General features: G+C 40.8%; 2 protein-coding genes across 2 annotated transcripts in view; one reads left to right on the forward strand and one right to left on the reverse strand.

The window, feature by feature from the left end:
- LOC132821780 (thioredoxin reductase-like selenoprotein T) overlaps positions 1-17,737 on the forward strand; it is a 44,047-nt gene extending 26,310 nt beyond the window's left edge. The window contains exons 2-6 of the mRNA XM_060834550.1: positions 1,414-1,524; positions 4,273-4,399; positions 6,485-6,572; positions 9,067-9,222; positions 12,451-17,737. Coding sequence (XP_060690533.1) covers positions 1,414-1,524; positions 4,273-4,399; positions 6,485-6,572; positions 9,067-9,191 — 451 coding nt within the window. The 3' untranslated portion in view covers positions 9,192-9,222; positions 12,451-17,737. The remainder of the gene's footprint in view (positions 1-1,413; positions 1,525-4,272; positions 4,400-6,484; positions 6,573-9,066; positions 9,223-12,450) is intronic.
- A 3,374-nt stretch (positions 17,738-21,111) lies between these two features.
- The window catches only part of LOC132821672 (glutamate-rich protein 6), a 61,741-nt gene continuing 55,224 nt past the window's right edge, over positions 21,112-27,628 (reverse strand). Inside the window, exons 11-12 of the mRNA XM_060834382.1 lie at positions 22,930-23,155; positions 21,112-21,345 (exon numbers count right to left, since the gene is read on the reverse strand). Of these exons, the coding sequence (XP_060690365.1) occupies positions 21,112-21,345; positions 22,930-23,155 (460 nt within the window). The remainder of the gene's footprint in view (positions 21,346-22,929; positions 23,156-27,628) is intronic.

Here is a 27,628-nt window from a genome sequence, read left to right on the forward strand (position 1 = left end):
TATGCGAAGGTTTGTAGGGTGGAAGGTGAGCACTAGGAGCGTTCTGTCCTTGTCACGGTTGGAGGGGTGGGGTCTGAGGGCAGAGGTGCGGGATGTGGACGAGATGCGTTAGAGGGCATCTTTAACCATGTGGGAAGGGAATTTGCGGTCTCTAAAGAAGGTGGCCATCTGGTGTGTTCTATGGTGGAACTGGACCTCCTGGGAGCAAATACGGTGGAGGAAGTGGGAATAGGAATGGCATTTTTGCAAGAGGTAGGGTGGGAAGAGGTGTAATCCAGGTAGCTGTGGGAGTTGGTGGGTTTGTAAAAAATGTCAGTGTCAAGTCGGTCGTCATTAATGGAGATGGAGAGGTCCAGGAAGGGGAGGGAGGTATCAGAGATGGTCCAGGTAAATTTAAGGTCAGGATGGAATGTGTTGGTGAAGTTGATGAATTGCTCAACCTCCTCGTGGGAGCATGAGGTGGCGCCAATGCAGTCATCAGTGTAGTGGAGGAAGAGATAGGGAGTGGTGCCGGTAGGGTGGGAATTTCCTGTACAGCCGCAACATGACCTCCCAACTCCTGTACTCAATACTCTGACCAATAAAGGAATGCATACCAAACACCGCCTTCATTATCCTATTTACCTGCAACTCCACTTTCAAGGAGCTATGAACCTGCATTGTTGTAATCTGAGGTAACCTTCTTCACTGTGCTCTACTCCAATTTTGGTGTCATCTGCAAACTTAATAACTATACCTCCTATGCTCATATCCAAATCATTTATATAAATGATGAAAAGTAGTGGACCTTTTCCTGACTGCAGTAATTCTTGAAAGACCAATGCCTTTACAATCTCCTCAGCTATATACTTCAGGAAATTGGGGTGTAGTTCATCTGGTCCAGCTGATTTATTGACTTTCAGACCTTTCACCCTAGTCAGCACCTTCTGCCTTGTGATTGCCCCTGCGCTCACCTTGAGCCTCCTGCCTGCCCCCTCGAAGTTCTGGTGAAAAACATGCAATGGTGAAGTCCAACTTGAAAACTGATGCCAAGTATCTATTCAGTTCCCCAGGCATTTTGTTTCCCCATTACTGCTTCTCCAGCCTCTCTTTCCAGTGGTCCAATGTCCACACTCACTTCTCTCTCACCTTTTATATATCTTAAAAAAAGACTTTTGTGATCATGTGTGTTATTACTCCCTAGCTTACCGTTATATTTCATCTCTCTCCTACCCATCCACATAGCTCATTTTAAATTTGTTTTTATAATAGGCTTACCAATCCTCTAGCTTCACCAGATTGTATGCCTTTTCTTTTGCTTTCATGCTGTCGCTATCTTCCCTTGTCAGTGATGATTGCTTCGTTCTTCCCTTAGTATGTTTCTTCTTCCTTAGGATGAAACTAATTGCATTGTTTTATCCTCCCCCCCCAAAGTATCTCCTGAGGGTACAGGAAGGTGTTTGAGGAGTATACGCGGGTTATTAGCCAGCGGTATCCCGACATCCGTATCGAAGGAGAAAATTACCTTCCACAACCTATCTACAGGTAATGTCTATTTTTTAATTATTTTAAAATATATTGAGTTTTGTTTTGTAAAGTGACTTGTCCTTCCAACTGCTGCAACCTTTCCTTGGTTGATGGTGGTCTGTGTTGTTCAAATATACACTGTGAGCAGTTAATGCATATTTAGCTTTTCTATGACAAAATGCACCTGTCTTGAAATATTAGTGTAGAGACTTCTGGAGTTTTGAATATAATAGTGCCAAGCTTCACCATTGGAAGGTAATTTGTTGAGAAATGAATTCTACTAATTGCTGATTGTTCACTTTTTGGAACAATCAGTGGTGATGGGATATAGTGAAGGATTTTGAGTGACTATGCCACTTGGTAAAGTCAGGAGTACACAGCACAGAAACAAACTGTTCGGCCCAACTCTTCCATGCTGACCTGATTTCCTGAACAGAACTAGTCCCAGTTATCTGCATTTGACCCATATCCCTCTAAAGCTTTCCTATCCAAGTACCTGTCAAAATGTCTTTTAAATGTTGGAATTATATTCACCTCTGCAGTTCGTTCTACGTACTCACCACCATCTGTGTGAAAAGGTTGCCCCTTGGGTCCCTTTTAAATGACTCTTCCCTCTATCTGTCTCTCTCTCACACTCTCCCCCTCTCGCATTCTTCCCCCCCCCTCGCACTCTTCCCCCCCCTCGCACTCTTCCCCCCCCCTCGCACTCTTCCCCCCCCTCGCACTCTTTCCCCCCCCTCGCACTCTTCCCCCCCCTCGCACTCTTCCCCCCCCTCGCACTCTTCCCCCCCCTCGCACTCTTCCCCCCCCTCGCACTCTTCCCCCCCCTCGCACTCTTCCCCCCCTCGCACTCTTCCCCCCCCTCGCACTCTTCCCCCCCCTCGCACTCTTCCCCCCCCTCGCACTCTTCCCCCCCCTCGCACTCTTCCCCCCCCTCGCACTCTTTCCCCCCCTCGCACTCTTCCCCCCCTCGCACTCTTCCCCCCCCCTCGCACTCTTCCCCCCCCTCGCACTCTTCCCCCCCTCGCACTCTTCCCCCCCATCGCACTCTTCCCCCCCCTCGCACTCTTCCCCCCCCTCGCACTCTTCCCCCCCCTCGCACTCTTCCCCCCCCTCGCACTCTTCCCCCCCCTCGCACTCTTCCCCCCCCTCGCACTCTTCCCCCCCCTCGCACTCTTCCCCCCCCTCGCACTCTTCCCCCCCCTCGCACTCTTCCCCCCCCTCGCACTCTTCCCCCCCCTCGCACTCTTCCCCCCCCTCGCACTCTTCCCCCCCCCTCGCACTCTCCCCCCCCCTCGCACTCTTTCCCCCCCCCTCGCACTCTTTTCCCCCCCCCTCGCACTCTTTCCCCCCCCCTCGCACTCTTTTCCCCCCCCTCGCACTCTTTCCCCTCCCTTTGCCCCCACCTCCTTTTGCCCCTCTCGACCTCCCCGTCCTTCCCTCTCGGCTCATCCCCCCCCCCCCTCTCGTCATCCCCCCCCGTCCCCACGCTCTCATGCCCTCCCTCTCGTCCCCCCCCAAACCTCCCTCTCGTCCCCCCCCCCCCCCCCCCTCGTTCCCCCCCCCTCCTCCCCCCCACCGCCCCCCCCTCCCTCTCGACCCCCCCACCTCCCCCTCGTCTCCCCCCCCCCCGAATATTTTGATTTGTTTTATTTATCATTTCCTTTGTGTAATGAGCTATTCTTATGTTAATAATTTGCAAAGTTGTGCTTGTGTTTCAGTGAAGGATTACCTCATCAAATAAAACAACAAAGTATGACCTATAGAACAAAAACAGAAATTACTGGAGAAACTTAACTATTCTGGCAGCATCCATGGAGAGAAAGCTGATTTAGCAGTTAGAATCCTCTGAATTCAAATCATTAACTTTGCGTTCTCTCTGCAGATGCTGCCAGACATGCTGGGTTTCTCCAGCTGTTTGTTTTTATTTCAGGTTTCCAGCATCAGCAATGCTTTGTTTTATTTTGTGAGCTGTGGTGCTAAATTTCAATGTGGGATCTGACTTTTCCAGTTGTGATATCAGCTTGGATTGTAACAATATGGCATGTAGGGTAGCAAAAGGAAACACATTGCACATACCTAAAATAGACCTGAATGCTCAATTGACAAATTTGTGGTGGACGTCAAACAGCCTTATCACCACTTTGGGATGTTGGAAAGCACTTCACAGTCAATTGCTTACTTCAGGATTAATGTAAGTGACTAAGAAAGCCAAAGTTGGACAGTCTTAAAGACAGTAAATTAAATAAACAAGCAATTAATCAGTTTCTTGGTTAATATGAAATATTGATACGGAATACTATTAGCCATGCATGCACTACTTTGAACAGTGCCATTGGATTTTCTGTGCGTAATTAAACAACCATAGGATTTCTATTCAACATCTTGTCCAAAAGACAGCATTTTTGACAATCTCGCACACATTCACCTTCAATATACTATGATGTCAGCTTGGGTGATATGCCTAAAAACCCATAACTTTGACTCCAGTTTGAGGGTAGTGTCACTGTGCTGATGTGGCTGTTGAGGAGTGATGAGCCAAATAATCATCGTTTCTATAAACTTCTCTTCAGTTATTTTATTAATCCAGTAATTTAATGAAATGACCAAATGCCTGTGTTCCAGCACTCCTTTACAGCCCATTGATTTTGGTACTGTTTTAGGGATTTAGTAGTAATGTGCAGGAACAGAGTTAGAATGCGGAACTAATTTGTATATAATATGTGGCAAAGCATTTGACCTTTGTTTCGTCGTCTTGTTTTACAGACACGTAGCATCCTTTCTATCAGTCTTCAAGCTGGTCTTAATAGGACTAATTATAGTTGGTAAAGACCCCTTTCCTAGTTTGGGCATGGAAACACCTAGCATTTGGCACTGGAGTCAGCAGAACAAGGTAACCAGTTATAGGAAAAAAGTGCTAAAGTGGAAAATTTCTCCTCAAATGCAGTGTTTGAAAAACAATTCCAGCAACAGTAAGCTATGCTTATGTCTTGAAAAAAATGCTCCACTTGCTAAATTTTGACCTAAAGCCATTTAATAGCTGATCGGGATTTATTGATGTGTAACTGAAGTCGTCAGAATTTGTCTCACTGTGGTCGCAGCAGGTATCATGCATCCAGTTTTTGTTGTGAAGTGCATTGTTTTTGAGTCACAATGATTGTTGCAGCATTGAGATAGCAACATCACTGCACAGGAGGCAACCAATTGGTCATCTTGGTGCTAGTTGAAAAGACTATCCAGTCTTAATCCATTTTCTGCCTCTTGTTTATCGGCCCATGGGTTGCAGTACCATATCCAAGTATTCTTTTTAATGTGGTGAGGCTTTCTGTCTCAACCACCCTATCAGATTGTGCATGCAGTCCATACATTCTCAAGATCTTTGCTGTCACAATTGCTGGCTAATAATAGAGCCATCTGCATAGGTATCCTTCCTTGGGAAAGAAAATGCCCAAACAACAGAGGAACTTCAATTATCCAGCAAGATTGCAAGGTTCTGATGTTTGGCTCAACTATGTTATCCATCATTCGATTAACCGAACAAAACGCGCCCATGCCATCCGGGTTACCCAAACAAAACGAGTCCCATTTGACTGCATTTAACCTGTATCCCTGTAAATGTTTTCTATTTATGTACCTGTCCAAATATCTTTTCAAACTGTCCCTGCATCTATCACTTCTGGTGTTAATTCATTTCACATATAAAGTACCCTCTTTTAAAAAAAAGTTGCCCCTCCGGTCCCTTTTAAATCTTTCACCCTTCATCTTAAAATTACGCCCTCTAGTGTTGAACTCCCCTCCCATCGGGGAAAAACCCTTTGCTCTTCACCTTATCTGTGCTTCTCATGATTTCATAAATCTCCTTATGGTCACCCTTCAACCTGCTATGCTCCAGGGAAGAAAGATCCCTGCCTATCCAATCGCTCTCCTTAAATTCAAACTTCTCAGTCTCAGTGGCATCTTTAATTCTTTTCTGCAACCTCTCCAATATAATAACATCCTTCTTATATTAGGGTGACCTTCCTATGTAGAATTGCACACAGTACTCAATGTCTTCTACATATACAGCATGTCCTATCCTGAAGGCTATGACCACTGAAGGCAAGCATGCTGAATGCTGTCTTCAGCACCCTGTCTACCTGTAATGCCACTTTCAAGGAATCATGCACCTGCACTCCTAGGTTCCTGTTCAACAACACTCCCCAGAGCTCTATTATTAATTGTATAAGCCCTGCCCTTATTCATCTTACCAAAATGCAGTACCTCACATTTATCTAATTTATCTAAATTAAATTCCATCTGTCGGTGCTTGGCACATTGGCCCATTTGATCAAGATTCTGTTGAACTCTTGGATAACCGTCTTCATTGTCCACTATGCTGCCAATTTTGGTTTCATCCGCAAACTTACGAACTATGCTTTGTGTATTCTCATCCAAATTGTACAATCTTGTCCTGGAGCATTTCATTTACAAGACGGTTGTGTGTCCAGATTTGTCCCTGGTTTTGATGAATTTGCATGATCAAATACGGTCCTGTATTTTGAATTTTTTTGTTTGATCGTCTCTGCCTTTCCTCACCCTGTGTACTGCTACAGAAGAAGTAATGTCAAAGTCAGAATGTTAGCTCTGTTTCTGTGTACAGAGATGCCACCAGACCCACTGAGTTTCTCCAATATTTTCTGATTTTGTTCCAGATTTCTAGCATGTCATTTTTGCTTTTACCTGCTCTAATTAGCCTGTTCTAGATTTCTCCAAGCCCTACTTTTCCTTATTGCTGTATAAATTTGCCTTCTGCAATATGAACATTCCCAGTAAATAAATGGGGCCTCCTTTTAGATGTGTTTTTTTGTCACCCATTTTACATCTGATATCAGATGGTATTAACTATTGACCAAATATGAAGAACTATGCAACCTAACGGTCATTGGGAAGTGTTTCAGTTAGAACCTCACATTAAAACTGATGCATTTGTTTTATTTAGATCTATGCATGTATGATGGTGTTCTTCCTCAGCAACATGATTGAAAATCAGTGTATGTCTACAGGTGCATTTGAGATTACATTAAATGGTAAGTCATAAGATTAACACTACTGCACTTTTAAGCAACTGTATTTGTTGTCCCTTTGAAATATATTGGTCCAGTAAATTTTAAAAAACTAGTGAACTAATTTAAGCATCAGTAAATAACACTTTGTGAACATAAACAAGGTTACACAATGTTTTTTTTTATTTGCCAAGCGATGTGAAAATTAAATGTGATGTCAGTTAATATCACATTTTGATGGCATTTTTAAAAATTCCAGCAATGTGCAAATAAACAAACTGAAGGAAAAACAATCACTGAATTATTTTGCTCTAATTTTTTCGCTAATGTTTTCACTTTATTTAATTGGCTTTTTGTTTAGAGTTATAGAGATGTACAGCATGGAAACAGACCCTTCGGCCCAACCCGTCCATGCCGACCAGATATCCTAACCCAATCTAGTCCCACCTGCCAGCACCCAGCCAATATTCCTCCAAACCCTTCCTATTCATATACCCAGCAAATGCCTCTTAAATGTTGCAATTGTACCAGCCTACACCACATCCTCTGGCAGCTCATTCCATGCACGTACCACCCTCTGTGTGAAAAAGTTGCCCCTTAGGTCTCTTTATATCTTTCCCCTCTCACCCTAAACCTATGCCCTCTAGTTCTGGACTCCCCGACCCCAGAGAAAGGACTTTGCCTATTTATCCTATCCATGCCCCTCGTAATTTTTAAACCTCTATAAGGTCACCCCTCAGCCTCCGACTCTCCAGAGAAAACAGCCCCAGCCTGTTCAGCCTCTCCTTGTAACTCAGATCCTCCAACCCTGGCAACATCCTTGTAAATCTTTGTTGAACCCTTTCAAGTTTCACAGCATCTTTCCGATAGGAAGGAGACCAGAATTGCAAGCAATATTCCAACAGTGGCCTAACCAATGTCCTGTACAGCCGCAACATGACCTCCCAACTCCTGTACTCAATACCCTGACCAATAAAGGAAAGCATACCAAGCGCCACCTTCACTATCCTATCTACTTGCGACTCCACTTTCAAGGAGCTATGAACCTGCACTTCAAGGTCTCTTTGTTCAGAAATACTCCCTAGGACCTTACCATTAAGTGTATAAGTCCTGCTAAGATTTGCTTTCCCAAAATGCAGCACCTCACATTTATCTGAATTAAACTCCATCTGCCACTTCTCAGCCCATTGGCCCATCTGGTCCAGATCCTGTTGTAATCTGAGGAAACCCTCTTTGCTCAAAAACTGCATGAATCCATGTAAGATTCTGTAAATCCTTTTTTTACATTACAATCAGTCTGCACTTTGTGGCCCAGTCAGCCTCACACAGGGCACCTCACACCTTCAGTGCATTATCTGGACCGACATGACACCAATTGTCAATGTTCACTTGAGAATGTAACTAAAAGGTTCTGCGATTTATGTATGAAAGAACTGAAACCAACATGGTCATTCTAAAAGGAGAGCGTTTAAAAAAAAAAATCCAGGTCTTTTTCAATATATAATTTCAGTCACAACACACTGAACTTTGGCTACGAATTTTGTCTTATGATCTTATACTCCACAACTACCTGATGAAGGAGCAGTACTCCGAAAGCTAGTGCTTCCAAATAAACCTGTTTGGCTATGACCAGGTGTTGTGTGATTTTTAACTTTGTACTTAACAAGAATTGCTACTTATTGCATGTAAATGGACTCAAGTACTGTCACAATATAAATCACCTGCTTAAAATACTCTAATCAGCTTATAAATTTCCCCTTCTGTGCACAAGGGAAGAAACATGTGTGCTATGGATGGAGGGGAAAATTAGGGAAGTGGTTCAGTGGTCTCTATTGATGAGATCTGCTGATAGCATTCTTGTACTGACCAGAATTCGGCTTCCCTGTCTTTCTTCTCTGATCCTCTTACTTTTTAGCAGAAGGCACATGGTGACTGGTTTAGTAATTTATCTCTGAATCACTAATTAAAAGTCACAGTTCATAGCAATTGAAGTAAAATATAAACCTGGTTTCTTCAGGCTTAAAGTGGCTTTTACTGCGGAGAGCAGTAAGAACTCTTGAGCTGGTGGAGATCTGATGGCTTCTCCCTGTCTTAATCGCAGACCTAAGCTGTTCAGTTATCTAGCAGGCAGAGGGTGTTTGTCATCTGTAAATGGTCACTAGTCCGCAAAGCAATCAGCTACTTGTTGCCAGCTGACTTGTACACGCCGTTAGCTCCAGCTCATCTTTTTTGTCTACTACTTGACCTAGCTTCTATGTAAACATTGTGGTGACTGTCAGTTTACTTCTTTTCAAAAACATGAAGTAATCCTTCAGCAATTTTTTGTTTCGAAAACTTTTCTTTTCCCGTTTCACCCCACAATTAAAATTCAGGAATATAATGACGTGGCTTTTATGTGAGAGTTGTAAATTCTGTTTGTGTAGTTTAAACTATACAATCTGAAGCTCTTCCTCATACAGTCATACCCAAAGTACTGGTAACTTGTGTTTAAGAAGCTTCTCATTCTGCTGTTCTTTAGATGTTCCAGTATGGTCCAAACTAGAGTCTGGCCATCTTCCATCCATGCAACAGCTTGTGCAAATTCTGGACAATGAAATGAAGCTCAATGTACACATGGATTCAATCCCACTGCATCGATCTTAGCTAGATCTTAAGGCATTGAATAGCCTTTTTTGTGAGTATCCCTTTCAAAAGTATAATTTTATTCAGCAAATGAAAGATCCTTTATCCTTTCATCAATCATTGGAATATTTTACTGACATTACTATTATAGAAGTAGTTTTCTTAGTTAACTTTGTTTAATTTATACTGCTTGAAAAATTTGCAAACTTGATTCTGAAGCAATTCTCTGTTACAGAAATAGCTTTAGAAGAAAAAAAAATGTTGGAATTTGAGCAGAAGTGTTTGAAGGTGATTAGAAAACTGTAAATGGAACAGGTTAAGCAGGCATGATGTGGAGGCAACCAGTTGTGAAAAATCCATGAATCTTGTGTTTCTCCTGATTAGCCAGGAAACGTTTAAAATTTTGTCTGAAAGACTGTGCTTATTGTCATTTAGCGTTCAGGTTTTAAAAAGTCACTGCCAAACACGGTATTTCCGATTAGGCCATAAGACATAGGAACAGAAATTAAGTTATTCAGCCCATCAGGTCTGCTCTGCCATTCAATCATGGCTGAAAAGTTTCTCCCTGTAACCTATCTATTTCCGTCTTAAATATACTCAGTGACCTGGTCTCCAGAACCTTCTGTGGCAGTGAATTCCATACATTCCACACACTGGCTGAAGAAGTTTATCCTTATCTCTGTTCTAAAAGGTCTTCCCTTTACTCTAAGGCTGTCCCCTTGGGCCCAAGCCTCTCCTACCAATGGAAACCTCTTCCCAACATCCACTCTTTCCAGGCCATTCAATATTTTGTAAATTTCAATTAGATCCCCCTCTCATTCTTCAAAAGTCCAGCATTGTACAGACCGAGTCTTCAAGCATTCCTCATGTTAAGCTGTTCATTCCTGGCACCAAATTAAAAATCTTACAACAGCAGGTTATAGTCCAACAGGTTTAATTGGAAGCACTAGCTTTCGGAGCACTGCTCCTTCAGGTGGTTGTGGAGTCCACAACCATCTGATGAAGGAGTGGTGCTCCGAAAGCTAGTGCTTCCAATTAAACCTGTTGGACTATAACCTGCTGTTGTGTGATTTTTAACTTTGTACACCCTAGTCCGACACCAGCATCTCCAAACCATTCTTGGGACCATTCTTGTGAATCTCTTCTGATCATGCTCAAAGGCCATTGCATCCTTCCTGAGATATGGGGCAGAAAACTATGCACAGTACTCCAAATGTAGCCTGACCAGAGCCTTATAGAGCCTCAGAAGTACATCCCTGCTTTTATATTCAAGTCCTCTCAAAATAAATGTCATAATTGCATTTGCCTTCCTAACTACTGACTCAACCTGCATGTTTACCTTGAGAGAATCCTGGACAAGAACTCCTAAGTTTCCTCGCACTTCAGCCTTTGGAGTTTCTCCCCATTTAGAAAATGGTCCATGCCTCTATTCTTCCTACCAAGGTGCATGACCTCACACTTTCCCATATTATACTCCATCTACCACTTCTTTGCCCACTCTCCTAACCTGTCCACATCCTTCTGCAGCCACCCAGCTCCTCAATACCATCTGTCCCTCTATCTATCTTTGTATCATCTGCAAACTTAGCCAGAATGCCCTCAGTTATAGAGTCAGAGTCATAGCGATGTATAGCATGGAAACAGACCCTTCAGTCCAACTTGATATCCCAACCCAATCTAGTCCCACCCGGCCTATATCCCTCCAAAGCCTTCCTATTCATATATCAATCCAGTTGCCTTTTAAGTGTTGCAATTGTACCAGCCTCCAGCACTTCCTCTGGCAGCTCGTTCCATACACGTACCACCCCCTGAATGAAAAGGTTGCCCATCGGTCTTTTATATCTTTCCTTTCTCACTCTAAACATATGCCCTGTAGTTCTGGACTCCCCGACCCCAAGGAAAAGACTTTGTCTATTTATCCTATCCATGCTGCTCATGATTTTATAAACCTCTGTAAGGTCACCCCTCATCCTCTGACGCTCCAGGGAAAACAGCCCCAAGCTTATTCCACCTCTCCCTATAGCTCAAATCCTCCAACCCTGGCAACATCCTTGTAAATCTTTTCTGAATCCTTTCAAGTTTCACAACATCTTTCTGATAGGAAGGAGACCAGAATTGCATGCAATGTTCCAACAGTGACCTAACCAATGTCCTGTATAGCCACAACATGACCTCCCAACTCTGTACTCAATTCTCTGATCAATAGAGGAAAGCATACCAAACGCCGCCTTCACTATCCTATCTACCTGCGACTCCACTTTCAAGGAGCTTTGAACCTCCACTTCAAGGTCTCTTTGTTCAGCAACACTCCCTAGGCCCTTACCATTATGTGTATAAGTCCTGCTAAGATTTGCTTTCCCAAAATGCAGCACCTTGCGTTTATCTGAATTAAACTCCATCTGCCGCTTCTCAGCCCATTGGCCCATCTGGCCCAGATCCCGTTGTAATCTGAGGTAGCCTTCTTAGCTGTCCAGTACACCTCCAATTTTGGTGTTATCAGCAAACCTACTAGCTTCTACCTCTTATGCTCTCACGCAAATCATTTATATAAATGATGAAAAGTAGTGGACCCAGCACCGATCCTTGTGGCACTCCACTGGTCACAGGCCTCCAGTCTGAAAAACAACCCTCCACCACCACCCTGTGTCTTCTACCTTTTCAGCCTGTCTTATATCCACCTGTCGAGTTCTCCCTGTATTCCATGAAATCTCATCTTGTTCATCAGTCTCCCATGGGGAACCTTGTTGAACGCCTTACTGAAGTGCATATAGATCACATCTATCGCTCTGCACTCATTAATCCTCTTTGTTACTTCTTCAAAAAACTCAATCAACTTCCTTCATCTCGATCGTTAATGTATATAGTGACAATTGTCCCAACATTGAGCCTTGCAGAACAACACTCAGCAGCTACCACCCTGAGAAAGGAGCCTTGTATACCCACTCTCTGCTTTCTGCCAGACAACCAGTCTTCTATCCATACTAGCATCTTGCCTCCAACACCATGGCCCCTTATCTTACTCAGTAGCTTCCTGTGTGGCACCTTATCAAAGGCCTTGATTCTGATGGGCATGCAACCAATTGAACAAAGATGGCTGTTATCTTTAGCTAATTTAATTACTAACTACCGATTAAAATATCATCAAAGTTTTCAATGTCTTAAAACCATTCTTGTATTTTGTGGTGAATGGATAATGAGTAACCAGGTTTTGCACCTTTTAATTGTTGAACGATGCCAGATAATGTTCTCATGTCTTATTCTCCCTTTTTTTGTCTTGCAGGTATTTTAGAGGATGTTTTCTAAGAATGGTAAGCCTGATGATTATGAAGGACTGCGCTTAAAGCAGCACTGACTGTTTGTGCAGACTGGATGCTCCCCATCAGTCATACCGGTCCTTTGAAAACCTCCTCTGAAAGCTGGAAAGGACCTCAATGCTCAGATACACTGATCATGTTCACCTTGTAGTGTACTGCACATATATCAAATTGTAATATGAACATAGTTTCTTTTTTTATATGTAATTTAATATGACTTTATGGTGACATTTAATGAAATAATACAGATGGCAAATAACAGTTCTGTTATTTTGTGTTTTAAATGAGTGGTATACTATAAATTTTATGTTTGATATTGTAATTTAGAATTTAATTATAATTTAAATGCAGGCACATTTAACCTGTACCCTGGTGTAAACCTGTTCAAATCCACACTATGTAGGAGGTTATGGTTGACCTTTTTGTACCTAGTAGGAGTGTTATTAATTTGAAATCATACACTGAAATATTTGCCAACAGGGAAAAAGCTTTTTTTTTTGTTATGCCCTATACTAGAGCTTCCAATTAGCCTGAATATTATTTTTCATGTGATTGAGAAAATGGCCATTTCAGTTCATACAATATTGGTTAAAAAAGACTTGATGCATAAAGAGTCTTGTTTCAGGAGGTGAAACTAGCCTTGTAGCAAAAGATAGTGCTGGTGGAAAGCCCATTTAAATATGTCTGATTTGCATGGAATAATATAACCACAAAAATGATCCCTGGACCTTGAATTGGAGAACCAGCATATAAGAATGAAAAATTCAAGTTTTAACACAGTGCAGTGAAAAGATGAAACTGGAATTCAAAAGGTGATGCAGAGGTCAAGTGTCTCAAACCTATTTGGAATACATATTGAGTCCATGACAACTTTGGATCAACTATAAACTGGCCCATTGAGCTCATTTGTAAGGGGAACAAAAAGAAATCACACGTGGCCAGCACTTTTGAAATTTAGTTTGAAATGAAATGGAGTAAACATTTTTGGCCAAAGTTCAATTCGATAATGCCATTGCAGCTCTTTGAAATTTTATTTTCTTGTCTGCCTTTGATTATTTGTTTTACCGGAAGAAAAATTTTACTGAGTTTTATTTTCTGATGTCTCATTTTGTTCTTTGTGAATCTTGTCATTTGCCTACTATGTTTTGGTGAAAGGATAAACATCTACAACATTCCCTAACAACCTTTTGTGGGGTGCACTGTGCTAAAATTAGAGGTGATGCACATTGTCCCAATTAAATAGTTTAAAATATTTCTGGGCAACATTCTGTCTGTATCAATTTGCAATATCAAATAGAACATAAAATATATCAATTCAGTGAATTATTGGTTACCACTCACTAAACTTTGAGGGATAAATGGAAAGAAAACATGGGCAGCCCTCAAAATCATTCCCATGAATTCTCAACAGATTTCTCTTCCTCACCATGTGACCTTTTTTAAGTGGGTGGGAGTGATGAGTGAGTTCCAGTGGTGAGGAACAAGAATAAACACCATAAAATAAATCAGCACAAATCATAAAGTTACTCCTCTTGCAGTAAAATTTCAATTTTAGATGTATCAGATTTTCAAAAGAATTATTTTGTACTTGGTCACAGCACTGAAAGATTTAAGATGAGATTGCCAGCATGTGACTTTCACAGCTTTAGTTTTGTTGATCTATAATAATTTCTTCAATATGGATTATTTCAAACTGTATGTATCTGTGCATTCTGTACTATCTTAAACTCATTAGAAAATGCACTTTATTTTTAAAGAGTATTTGATATCTTTCCTTTAGTAAAAAAATCCCTTTAGCCATAGTTCCATACATAAATGAGAAAAAAAGTGTCATTATTCCTCATACTGCTTAAAGATTTGAATTACTTTAAATCTTTGAATTCACATGATGTAAGAATATCTTGTTGAGTGTATTTTGAACAGTCATGTGTTGTGTTGCTCTTTGAATTTAATTGCAAATTTTTTCCTCCTTGCTTTATCTGAAACAACATTTGTGACTTGCCTAAACCATCTTTCTTGTCTTGTTCTGCATCCTCATCTTTTGAGAACAAGTTACACAATATCATCTTTCGTAAATTTCTTCTCAAACCTTTCAATAAAGTCTGCTTTTGAAACACAAGGGCATTGATTTCACCAAGATGCTTGATTTATAGTGCTTTTTCTAAAACAAGTAAATGGGGGGAAAAGTGACATTTATCTTTGTCTCTCTTTTTTGTTCTTTCTCCATCAAAAAGCTGATGCTTTTTACCCTGTACTGGCTAACCTGCTATTAACACAAATTCAGACTGAGAAACTGATTAATCCATGATTATGCTATTTACTGATAGTCAAACACAGGGTAAATTAGTGTGTTTTATATTTAGCTATGCAGGTGGAGTGTTCATTCTTAATGTATTTAAACATTGCATCCAAAATCTGAGTTGCATCTTGTGGTTCTGCTTTTGTCCGGACAAAGCAGTCGCTTTCTGATTAAAGTATTCTAGCTGTAACAAGCTTGGTAATGCCACGTTGTATTGGGTGTGTCAATAAGGTGAGTTGAAACTGCAATGATTTTGGTGGTACTGAATTTTAAACTTGGTCACCCTGTCTAATCCTACCTCAAACAAGAAACTCCTTATCTCTGTTGCCTTGGGTATTCTGGAAAAATTATTTGGAGTATGTTTCCATTACTGACCTTGAAATGTTGATCTTCTGAAGTAAGAGCTGCAAATTTTAAAGAACAAATTCTATTTGCATTTAATGAATGAGATATTTCATAATAGCCAGGTGCTATTCAAGAATGGTTTTTAAAGGTGGAAAGAGTCAAGAGTTATACAGACTGGAAACAGATCCTTCAGTCCATTACATCCATGCCGACCAGATAACCTAAATTAATCTCGTCCCACCTGCCAGCATTTGGCCCATATCCCTCTAAACCCTTCTTATTCATGTACCCACCAGTTGCATTTAAATGTTGTAATTATACCAGCCTCCACCATTTTTTTGGCAGCTCATTCCAAAAAGGCACCATTGTTTGTGTGAAAAAGTTGCCTCATCCTAAACCTATGCTGTCTAGTTCTGGACTCTTCCCCCATCTCCCCACACCCAACCCAAGGAAATTACATTCTCTATTTACCCAATCCATGTGCCTCATGATTTTATAAACCTCTATAAGGTCACTTCTCAGCCTCTGGTGATCCAGGGAAAACAGCACCAGCCTATTCAGTCTCTCTGTATAGCTCAAACCCTCCAACCCTGGCAACATCCTTGTATATCTTTTCTGAACCCTTTCAAGTTTCACAACATCCAAACTATATTGGAGACCAGAATTGCACTCAATATTCCAAAAATGGCCTAATATCCTTCCAGCCGCAACAAGTCCTATACTCAATGCTCTGACCTATCTATCTGAGACTATACTTTCAAGGAACTATGAGCCTGCTCTCCAAGGTCTTTTTGTTCAGCAACAGTCCCCAGGACTTTACCATTGTGTATAAGTCCTGTTCTGATTTGCCTTTCCAAAATACAGCACCTCACATTTATCTAAATTAAAATTCATCTACCACTCCTCGGCTCATTGGTCCATGTGATCAAGATCCCATTGTACTCTGATGTAACCTTCTTTGCTGTCTTCCGCACCTCCAATTTTGGTATCATCTGCCAGCTGACTAACTGTTCACATCAAAATCATTTATATAAATGATGAAAAGCAGTGGACCCAGCACCAATCCTTGTGATACACTCCTGGTCAAGGCCTCCAATTTGCAAAACAACCATCCACCACCTCCCTTTGTCTTCTACCCACATGGTTAGTTCTCCCTCTCTTCTCTGTGATCTAACCTTGCTAACCAGTCTATCATGAGGAACTTTGTCAAACGTTTTGCTGAAGTCCATACAGATCATATTCACCACTCTGCCCTCATCAATCCTCCTCGCTGCTATTTGCAAAACCTCAATCAACTTAGTGAGCCATGATTTCCCACTACAAGGCCATGTGACTATCCCTAATTAGTGCTTGCTTTTCGAAATACATGTGAATCCTGTCCCTCAGGATTTCCTCCAATGACTTGCCCACCACCAACATAAGGCTCACTGGTCTATAGTTGCCTGACTTTTCCTTACCATCTTTCTTAAGTAGTTGCACCACATTAGCCAACCTCCAGTCTTCCGGCACCTCCCCTGTGACTATCAATAATTCAAATGTCTGAGCAAGGGGCCCAGCGATCACTTCCCTAGCTTCCCATTGAGTTCTATGGTACACCTGATCAGATCCTGGGCATTTATTCACCTTTATGCATTTCAAGACATCCAGCACCACCATCTCTGTAGTATGGACATTTTTCAAGATGTCATCATCTTTCTCCTCACATTCTGTATCTTCTATGTCCTTCTCCACAGTAAACACTGATGCAAAATACTCATTTAATATCTTCCCCCATCTCCTACCGTTCCATACAAAGGCTACCTTGCTGATCTTTGAGGAGTCCTATTCTCTCCCTAGTTACCTTTTTGCCCTTAATGCATTTATAGAATTCCTTTGGATTCTCCTTCACCCTATTTGCCAAAGCTATCTCATGTCCCTTTTTGCCCTCCTGATTTCCCTATTAAGTTTATTCCGACCGCCTTTATACTCTTCTAAGGATTCACTTGATCTCTGCTGTCTATACCTGACAAATGCTTCCTTTTTCTTGATCAAAACCTCAATTTCTCTAGTCACCCAGTATCCCCTACACTTGCTAACTTTGCCTTTCACCCCAACAGAAACATACTTTTCTGGATACTCCTCGCAATTTTGAAGGCTTCCCATTTTCCAGCTGTCCCTTTATCTGCGAACATCCACACCCAATCAATGTTTGAAAGTTTTTGCCTAATAACAAGAAAATGTTGTTGTGGTTCTGTTCGCCGAGCTGAGAGTTTTTGTTGCAAACGTTTCGTCCCCTTTCTAGGTGACATCCTCAGTGCTTGGGAGCCTCCTGTGAAGCGCTTCTGTGCTGATTCCTCCGGCATTTATAGTGGTTTGAATCTGCCGCTTCCAAGAAAATGTATTTCCCAGTAATGCCTGCTTCCCTATTAAATCCTCAGTTTAAATTTATTCTTTGTTGTTATAAACTGCAATAGACTGCCTTATCTCACTCGCATCTTAATCGTTTTGTGTCTAAAGGGTAAATTTGCAGGTTGTCTTTTGTTTGCTCAGTGCTTTCTAGGTCCATGTGAATTTGTAGGAAGGGACTGTATGCATTCTTGAAATGACTGAAATAAAGCCACCTGTACTGATCTGTGCCTTTTTTTAATGCCAAAATTGTCCAAGATTTTAATTTGTCATAACCAACAGTAGCAGAATGGAGTTGAATTTATTATTTTGTGTGCAATTAGCTATTTTATAAATGTGCTTTCTTGCCTTTACTCTAAAATTAGTGTTGTTAATGTACTGTGCCCTTTCCACCTGAGATATAACCAGATTAGGGTGAATAAGGACATTACTGGCTTTGTACAATTCATCTGTCACCTTGTGTTAACAGATTTTTAAAACTGAATTCACAATTTGCCATCTGCTATGAAGGGATTTGACATTAGCCTGGCGTTCTGGATTGCAAATCTAGTGACATAGTAACAATGTCTCAGCCTCCCATTCTTTGTTTTCAAATAATAAATACAAAAATCTAAAGTTTGAGCTTTAAGAAATGATCGACATTGATAAAGTAATATAAGCACAAAACATGGTTTGATTTTGACCAGTCAGAATAAAGATGATTATAACATTTCCTTTGACTTCCTAAGGATTAGGTGGCATTGATTGCTCACACACTGTCAGTGGCTACTTCTGCAAATCTGACCGCTCACATTTCATTGTCTTTTTTCAATAGTAAGCTAGCCAAGGTGGTGTGGAGAAAGGAAGTAATAAATGATAAATTAATTAAACCTGCATCCAGAACCTCAATCTGTGCAACAAATCTTCTCAAAATTTGCTAATTTATCATAAATATTTGTATTGCAAAGTTTGATGTGGGTATGCGAAATTCTTCCACATTTGATGCAACTGCAACACACCAACTTCTGTGAACAACCAAAATTTTATTAAGCAGGTACAAGCTCTCTGGAGGAACCTTAATGCTCGTTGCAATGCCTGTGAAGCGTGTCAAGAGAAGCTCTCTAAACAAAAAAGCAGTCTTCCTTTATACAGTACAAGAGTTTCACATTACAGTCAGTAATGCCCACAAGACGAGCAACAGCCACATGCCACTCAACACAATGTAGTGATCACATCCTCTTCAGAAATAATGTAAATCATCTCTTAATGGCCAGATCTGTTGTGATTCATTTTTAATTGCAGGGAGTAGTCAGAATTTTAATTGCAATGTTCTTATTGATTTCTGAACAGGGGATGATGGTATAATTCTTTTACTCTGAGTAAGTAGGAAATGGCCTTGCAAATGGTTCTGAATGGCAAAGGATAGGAATGTAAATTCCTTATATTCTACCTGTAAGGCATCCAATTTCCTGCAGGTCCGCAGAGTAAATTAACCCTATTTTCTCAGTATGATATGCCAGAATAATTTAAGATTTGGGCTTCCTTCCAACATTTTTATCAGCAAGTGGGACCTGTTTATTGAACAGCCTCTGAATCAACATCTCTCTAGGGTCAAGTAAAAGTTTCAATGACATTGAATAGTCGTATAATCAGTCGTGATGGAGGCAATGCATACAGTGAAACTGCAGTAGAGGAAGGAGCTTGATTTCAGAGCACTTTAGAAGCTGACAATTCACTGGATAGCAGATTATCCAAAGTAACATGATCATAGGTTATGTCTAAAGCAAATGAAACTCCAATGCCATGCGTTTCTCTGGTGCCTTTCACAAAGTCAGAATGCAAAGTGCTTTACAACCAGTGGTTTCATGGACATCATAAGATTCCTAATTCCCGACTTTAAATTGAATACAAATTTTTATCACTGCCAGGATTCGAACTCCGGTCCCCAAATTAATAGGGTCTGTGGATGAATAGATTAGTGAAACTACCACTAGGCCGTCCCTTGCTCCATCCTTGCATGTTGTGGCTTCTGAGATCTTCAAAGAGATCTGCTTGTTTTGAGGAAACCAACTTGCTCCTCACCCCTTCACGTGCTTTTTTTTGCATCAGGTATATTAGAGTGAACTCAGAACATTTTGTAGCTTCATGGGAGAAATGTTAACCCTTGGCCCAATGACACCAGCATCTGCAAACAACAGTGTTCCATCAAAGAGACTGGGAAAAATTAATTCATCTGTGAAGAAATATTGCTTTGTATAGCAACTTTAAAACTGCTAAAACTTTTTAAAATGCAAAATAGCGGCATCATTATCTCAGCTGGTTCTGTTAGCGAGCAAACTGCCTGTTCCTTTGCGGAAGGAATACTAATTATGTACAGATAAGATGTTATGTCTAACAGGCTACAGCAATGTCTTAGTTTGTAAATGCACTGCCAACATGCCAGTTCGCAACCAGATGGTGTTTGGGCACTTAGGTTGGTTAGCTTTGATGACTCCAGTTAAATTGCCAGTAACATTCACGTTCTAAACATTTATTAAAATGTAACTACATTTCAGTACCTTAGCTGTGTCAGTGAGCTTCGAAGGAGGGAGGAACTGTTGAGATGGAGTTTGAAATTAACCTGTAGCAGTAAGTGCAATATCGAGAGACTGACGAAAGGGTCGATTGCATTTGCAATGGAAAATGAAAGATAAAAGTCTCTATATTCCAGCCAGGTCATAAGGCTGCTCTCTCATTAGAGAGAGGCGATTGGTGGTGGTTTGAGCTGAGGGATCACCATGCCTCAGGCGAGAGAGATGGAAAAGGAGAGTTCCTCACGGTAAGCTCAGTCAGTATGAGAACTGAAGTCATGCTACTGGCATCACTGTATCACAAGCCATTGATCCAGCATCTGTGCTAACTGGAAAATCATAATCAATTAAAACACCTAACTTGCTGAAATTGAAACAAGTAATGGTTAGTATCATTTTGGCATCTTAAACACTCCTAATTCTGCCCTCTGATGAATTCATCTTTGTTTTATTAGAAATGTTTATTGCTTCACTGTTTATTGATCCATTTCTATGCATCTGCTGTTGTTAGCATTATTCTTGAACTCCTTTCTACCAGTACCTTTCTCTGGTAAAACTCCAGACTCCAAGTGGAATAACACAAACAATGCATTTTGTAAAATAATCAGCTGTAGAAAGATGCTAAATTTTATTGAGATTGGTTTTAAACTGATGAAATAACATTAGCATTATATTAATTTACCCAAAAATTGTCTGAAATATAAATGTTCATGATCTTGATAATAAACCTGATACATTGTAAGAATGACAGCATGTAAGATTTAAGACAGCGCCTCCATTCTGGTATAATGAAAAACTTGTGGGTCTGACTTAAAAAGGAGGGACAGGACCTTCAACTTAAGCCAGACTCCTTACTTTAACCAATGTTATTCCCAGGTGCAACACTGAGAGAATAACATTTTTTTTCCAATTTTGATAATCTTTTAGTCCAAATTGAAATTCAAATACTTATATAATCCACACAATCATCCCACCCACAGCCCTGACCCCATACAGAAATCGTACTGTCAAATTCTGTATCTTCATCTGAATTCCACAGGTGACTTTTCTTACATCTTAGCAATTTCTTCCATCCTAATAGTTTCCTGGAGTTGGGAGAGCCTCTGTTGTTGAGAAGTAAGATAAAGTGGAAGTGGAATTTTTTCCGGGTCGTTATTTGGAAAGTTCAAAGCAATGCACAGTTTGTTGATCGCTGTTCGAACCTTCAGCTGGCTGGCCTGAAGGAGAAGCTCATCCTCTGTTATCAGATTGCTTATAAGGGATAGATTTGATGTTTTTCTGAACTGAGTGAAAGAAAGCAAACAGGAAGATACAGTTAATATGGCACAATGGCTCAGTGGTTAGCACTGCTGCCTCTCAGCGCCAGGGACACAGGTTCGATTCCACCCTCGGGCGACTGTCTTCATGGAATTTGCACATTCTCCCTGTGTCTGCGTGTCCAAAGATGTGCAGGTTGGGTGGATTGGACATGCTAAATTGGCCAGGCATATGTCGGTTAGGTGCATTAGTTAGGGGGAATGTAAAGTGACAGGAGTAAGGGAATGAGTCTGAGTGGATACTCTTCGGAGGGTCGATGTGGACTTGTTGGGCCAATTCTACACTGTAGGTATTCTAATGGGACTATTAGACTCTGATGTGGAAGTTATGAATATTGCATTTTGCTTAATCTTAACATGTGGCTAGGCTGTAAAACTAATTGTAAAGGGTCTATCTGTTATTAAATCTGCTGTATTTCTATCCCCAGCATTCATTTATAGTTCTTCGGAAACAAGAATATCGATTGGGTTCGGATATTTTTCAGCAGCAGTCTGCCATGTGAAAATCAAAGTGAACACGTTCTTGCTGATGTTGGGTACCGTATAGCCATTGGATAAATGGCAAAGCTGAAATGTGCAACTTTTGCTCATATTTACATCAACACACTTTTCTAAAGGATCTATTCCAGTTTCAGTGCTTTTGTGTATGAAACAAATGGAATAACAAATACAGCAAACTAAATTTCAATTGCAGAATTGGATCTTGTGTCCCTTTACAGGATCAGTCTGGGCCTGTAGCTTATTTGTCTAGTAATATTACCACTACATCCATTTCCTCCTCATATGAATAAGGAACAAGATCAGGTCACTCTGCCCGCGTCTGCCATTTACGAAGATCAAGGCTGATACAAGAGTTGGGAGGTCATGTTGCGGCTGTACAGGACATTGGTCAGCCCACTGTTGGAATATTCTTATCAGAAGGATGTTGTGAAACTTGAAAGGGTTCATAAAAGATTTACAAGGGTATTGCCAGGGTTGGAGGATTTGAGCTATAGGGAGAGGTTGAACAGGCTGGGGCTGTTTTCCCTGGAGCATCAGAGGCTGAGGGGTGACCTTATAGAAGTTTACAAAATCATGAGGGGCAAGGATAGGGGAAAGATATAAAAGATGCCTAAGGAGCAACATTTTTACTCAGAGGGTAGTACGTGTATGGAAGAGGAAGTGGTGGACGCTGGTACAATTGCAACATTTAAAAGGCATCTGAATGGGTATATGAATAGGAAGGGTTTGGAGGGAGGTGCTGGCAGGTGGAACTAGATTGGGTTGGGATATCTGCTCAGCATGGACAAATTGGTTCGAAGGGTCTGTTTCTGTGCTGTAAATCTCTGACTGCAGTCCACTACAGCCACTTAATGTCATGCCCAGATCTGCTCTCAGTACTCCAAATAGCTAAACAAATTGTAAATTTCTTCATTTCCAATCTTATATTATCAAATTACTGAACTGTTGCTGTGGCTATCAAAGTATTGGAAGATTTGGAATGAGGGCCTGGGAGAAATGAACACAGGGTTGAAAATTAAGCAAATAGTTTACATGTGCTGACTGTTTTACCTTCAGTTTTGTTCCCACTTTGAACCTTGCTTGCTTCCCCATTGCCAGAAAAGTAATGAAAATCCGTTCTTGCTCTATAATCCTAACGCCAATGTTTTCATTTAATGATATGAAAATTGGTTTAAAAGGTATGAAGCCAAGAGACAAACGGTCTCTCCAGTACCAACGCCTCACTCGCGTGCCTTGATTATCCAAATAGTGGCCACCCAATGCGTTTATATTTATCCTGTGTATAACAGAAGTATGAGAAATGTCACCTAAAGAAACATGCATCTGTTATCTATACATATATACACAGAATTTCAACAAAAACTACTTATATTTATGTTTTGCCTGTAACATAATGAAATGTTTTGCGTGCTTCACAAAATATGATATTCAGCCAAGTAAAAAGGCATCAGCTCAGATGACAACAGCTTAATCGAAGAAGTGGATTTTAAGAAGTGTCACCAAGGAGGAAAGTGAGGTGGAGAAATAGAGACTTGTAGTTTGACACCTAGGCAACTGAAGGCACAGCCACCAATGGTGTAGCAATTATAATTGGGAGTGCACAAATAGTCGGAATTAGAGGAACATAGATATCTCAAGGACTGTGGGGCTGGATGAGACTACAGATATAGGGAGAGATAGCAGAGGATTTGAGAGCGAGGATAAGAATTTTATAGTCAAGACATTTCTTGACCAGAAACTAACGCAGGTCAGATATCCATAGAGCAGTACAGCCTGGAAACAGAACCTTTGGTCCAACTTGACCAAGCTGATCAGATATTCTAAATTAATCTAGTCCCATTTGTCAGCATTTGGCCCATATCCCTCCCTATTCATATACCCACCCAGATGCCTTTTAAATGTTGTAATTGTTTCAGCCTCCCACTTCCTCTGGCAGGTCATTCCAGACACACATCACCTTCTGCATTAAAATATTACCTCTTAGGTCCCTTTTAAATCTTTCCCCTCTCACCTTAAACCTATGCTCTTTACTTTTGGACTCCCCCAACCTGGGTAAAAGAGCTTGGCTATTCATCCTATCCATATCCCTCATGATTTGTATAAACCTCTATAAGGTCATCCCTCATTATATTAAGAGTTCATAACATTATTCTAAGAGATAAACAGAAACTAGGAGCAAGAGAAAGCCATTTGGCCCTTAAGAGCCAGCTCTGCTATTCAAAATGATCATGGCAGACCATCTAACTCAGTACTCTATTCCCAATTTCTCCCCACACCTTTGATCCCTCTAGCTTTAAGAACTATATTTAATTTTTCCTTAAAATATTCAATGTTTTGACCTCAACTGCTTTCTTTGGCAGAGAACTTCACTGGTTCATGAGACTCTGGATGAAGAAATTCTTTCTCATCTCAGTTCTAATTGGCCTGCTCCATTTTCTTAGACTGTGGCCCTAATTCTGGACTTCCTGGTCATCGGGAACATCTTTCCTACATTTATCCTGTTAGAATTTTACAGGTCTGTATGAGAGACACTCTCATTCTTCTTAACTGTACAGCATATAGTTCTAACTGATCCAGTCTCTCTTCATCCGTCAGTCCTGCCATCCCAGGAATCAGTCAAGTAAACATTTGCTGCACACACTCCATAGCTAGAACATCCTTCCTCACATAAGATAAGAACTGACCAGAATGTACCAGATATGGTCTCACTAAGATACTGTAGAATAACCTTTCATTATACTGAGAGAAGTTGGATTTTATGTAGTATCATTCAAAACCTGAGGATACCATTAAACTAATTAATGGTTACCAATTTGTGCACAGCAAGATCCCACAAACAGCAATGTAATAATGACTTGACAACCTACTTTCTCACTGATGTTAGTTGAAGAATAAATAGTGGTTTGGATACCAGCTCCCTGCTCTTCTCTGGCATTGTCATGCACATCCAACCAGCAGTGTAAGAAATTGTTGTGTAATAATGTTATAAAATCTTAAGAAGTTTGCCTATTATGAAGAATGCATGCTGGCTGAAAAACATAGGATGGGTCTGTTACCTCTTAATGTGTCTGGCTGACATTCCTGATAAGGTGGGCTCTCATGAGCTGAAACAAACCATCTGAGAATAAATTAGAAACAGGCCCTTGAAAGGGAAGACAAGCAAATTGGTGAGAATTTCTTAATCTATCATAATTGCAGCCTTTCACAGGTGAATGAATAGCCACATGTGAATAGTTCACTAAGTGCCATGTTAACCAACTGACAAAAATTAAGCTTAAGATCTGCCTTGTTCACTATTACCATCAGTAATAAGAGGCACACCTTGTCTCCACTGTTACCCCCCTGCCCCTGCGAAAGAAGAAGATGGGGAAAGAATTCCTTCACACTTTGGTAAGAAGCAGAAGTGACTACAATCACTAACCATGGGTTATGGAGACCAAGACTCACTTTGTATTACTGGTCCATCCGTCCCTATCTCTTAGATCCTTGCAGACTGATAAACCGACTCTTGCCTGTCGCAGGTTGTACACTTGTTCATGCATTTAAGTCATTGTTTCTTAATCAACTGCCTTAAAATTGCTGATGAGTTCAATTCTCTGTTCTTGTGTAACCTGTACCTTCCAAACTCAAACTTTTCACTCGAACCATTGTTCTGGAAATTTGCTGACCTGCAGTTCTGCCAAGGTGACGTTGTTGGTTTACAAATTTGATGGAAGAACACCTAATGGAACCTCTGGTCTGGTAAATGTGTGTAATACATGTTACCCTCATTTTAAAATTTGGATATTTAAAAAAAAAAGCTCAAAAGGGTTTTAGTTTCAGTTCTGAGAAGGTGACTTTAACAGATTGGAAAGTCATTTGGAAATGTAACATAAATACCTAATTTCCAATAAATCGTGTGATTTAGTAAGTGTCTAGCCAGATATCTATGATGTTAATCAATGAAGTGTTCACACTGCTGTATTTATGACATACAGAAGAAAAAGGTTGGGGCTGCTGGTTCAGAAGAAACATTTTCACTCAATTTTCAGTAGGGCATTTTTTAGGTTGGTAGAATCTTCAGGCTGTGAATGTTTGTAGAAATATCTTGACTGTCAAAACTGAAAGGGAATCCAGGCCATCCAAACTAGAAAGAAATCTTTAAAACGTTTCAGCAGTCCAAAAAGAAAATTTGGAAAGAGTCGGTTAAGTAAGAATTTTAAAAGTTAGAAGTGCTATTTCTCTCAGATTGAGTATCTGAAAAGGATACTGCTGGGGTAACAAAGGCTGAACATTTGCTGTTTATGTTAAGATTAGCTATCATACATGTAACATTTCTATGATGTAATAAACATGTATTCGTTTATTAATGAACATTGGTAACCACATGTGAATTGTTCACTAACTAAGTGCCATGTTAACCAACTGACAAAAATTAAGCTTAAGATCTGCCTTGTTCACTATTACCATCTGTAATAAGAGGCACACCTTCTCTCCACTGTTACCCCCCTGCCCCTGTGCCACACACACACACACACACCACCTGTCTCATTTATTACGAAAATCTAGTCATAAGAGAGTCATAGAGATGTACAACATGGAAACACACCGTTCAGTCCAACTCATTCATGCTGACCAGATATCCTAATTTAATCTAGTCACATTTGCCAGCATTTGACCCATATCCCTCCTTTCCATATAACTATCAAAATCCTTTTAAATGTTGTAATTGTACCAGCTTCCATCACTTCCTCTGGTAGCTCATTCCACACACACACCACCCTCTGTGTGAAAAAGTTGCTCCTTGGGTTCCTTTTAAATCTTTCCCCTCTCACCCTAAACCTATTCCCTTTAGTTTTGGACTCTTATACCCTGGGGAAAAGAACGTGACTATTCACCCCATCCATGCCCCTCATGATTTTATAAGGTCATCCCTCGGCCTGCAATGCTCCAGGGAAAATAGCCACAGTCCTGCCAATCATTTGGATCCACAGACCATCACACTCAAGTTCCTACTGTGCCCCGGCTTTGCCCTTTATATATGGGTCTCGATCCAAAATTGATTTTTAATAAACAATGCCATGTCACTTTCCTGATGTGAACCCTCCCACTTTCACCCATCTGGAGGATGGAAAAGCACAACCAATCGAGCAGCATCCAAGGAGCAGGAGAATCGATGTTTCAGGAATCCTGATGACTTATGCCTGAAACGTCGATTCTCTTGCTCCTTGGATGCTGCCTGACCGGCTGTGCTTTTCCAGTGCCACTCTCCGACTCTGACCCCTAGCATCTGCAGTCCTGACTTTCTCCTATCCAGAGGATGACCCACTTCATCATTTCCAGCTACTACACTGACCATGTTTCTGACGTAATTGATGCTCTTGTGGATGGAAGTGGTCCTCTTAGAAGTTGATGGATGATTAAAACATCATTCTGTCTACCTTCTCACCATCTCACCTATCTCTTAACAGAAACTTTGTTGGTGAGCATCAAACAGGTGCATGGAATAATGGACGTATAGCTAAGGTGATGTTTCGATGTTACTTACTAAAATACATAGACATAATCGATTATTTTGGAAATAATCGAAGCCAATTTTTAGAAAAGAGACAGAATTGAAATTATAAATAGTTTTTTAAAAACTCATTTACAATATGTTGACATCACTGGCTAGATCAACACTTATTGCCCATCCCTAATTGCCCAGAGGGCAGTTGAGCATTCAACCACATTACAGTGGCTCTGGAGTCACTTGTAAGACAGACTGGGT

This window comes from Hemiscyllium ocellatum, chromosome 13, assembly GCF_020745735.1.
Source record: "Hemiscyllium ocellatum isolate sHemOce1 chromosome 13, sHemOce1.pat.X.cur, whole genome shotgun sequence".
Taxonomy (NCBI): domain Eukaryota; kingdom Metazoa; phylum Chordata; class Chondrichthyes; order Orectolobiformes; family Hemiscylliidae; genus Hemiscyllium; species Hemiscyllium ocellatum.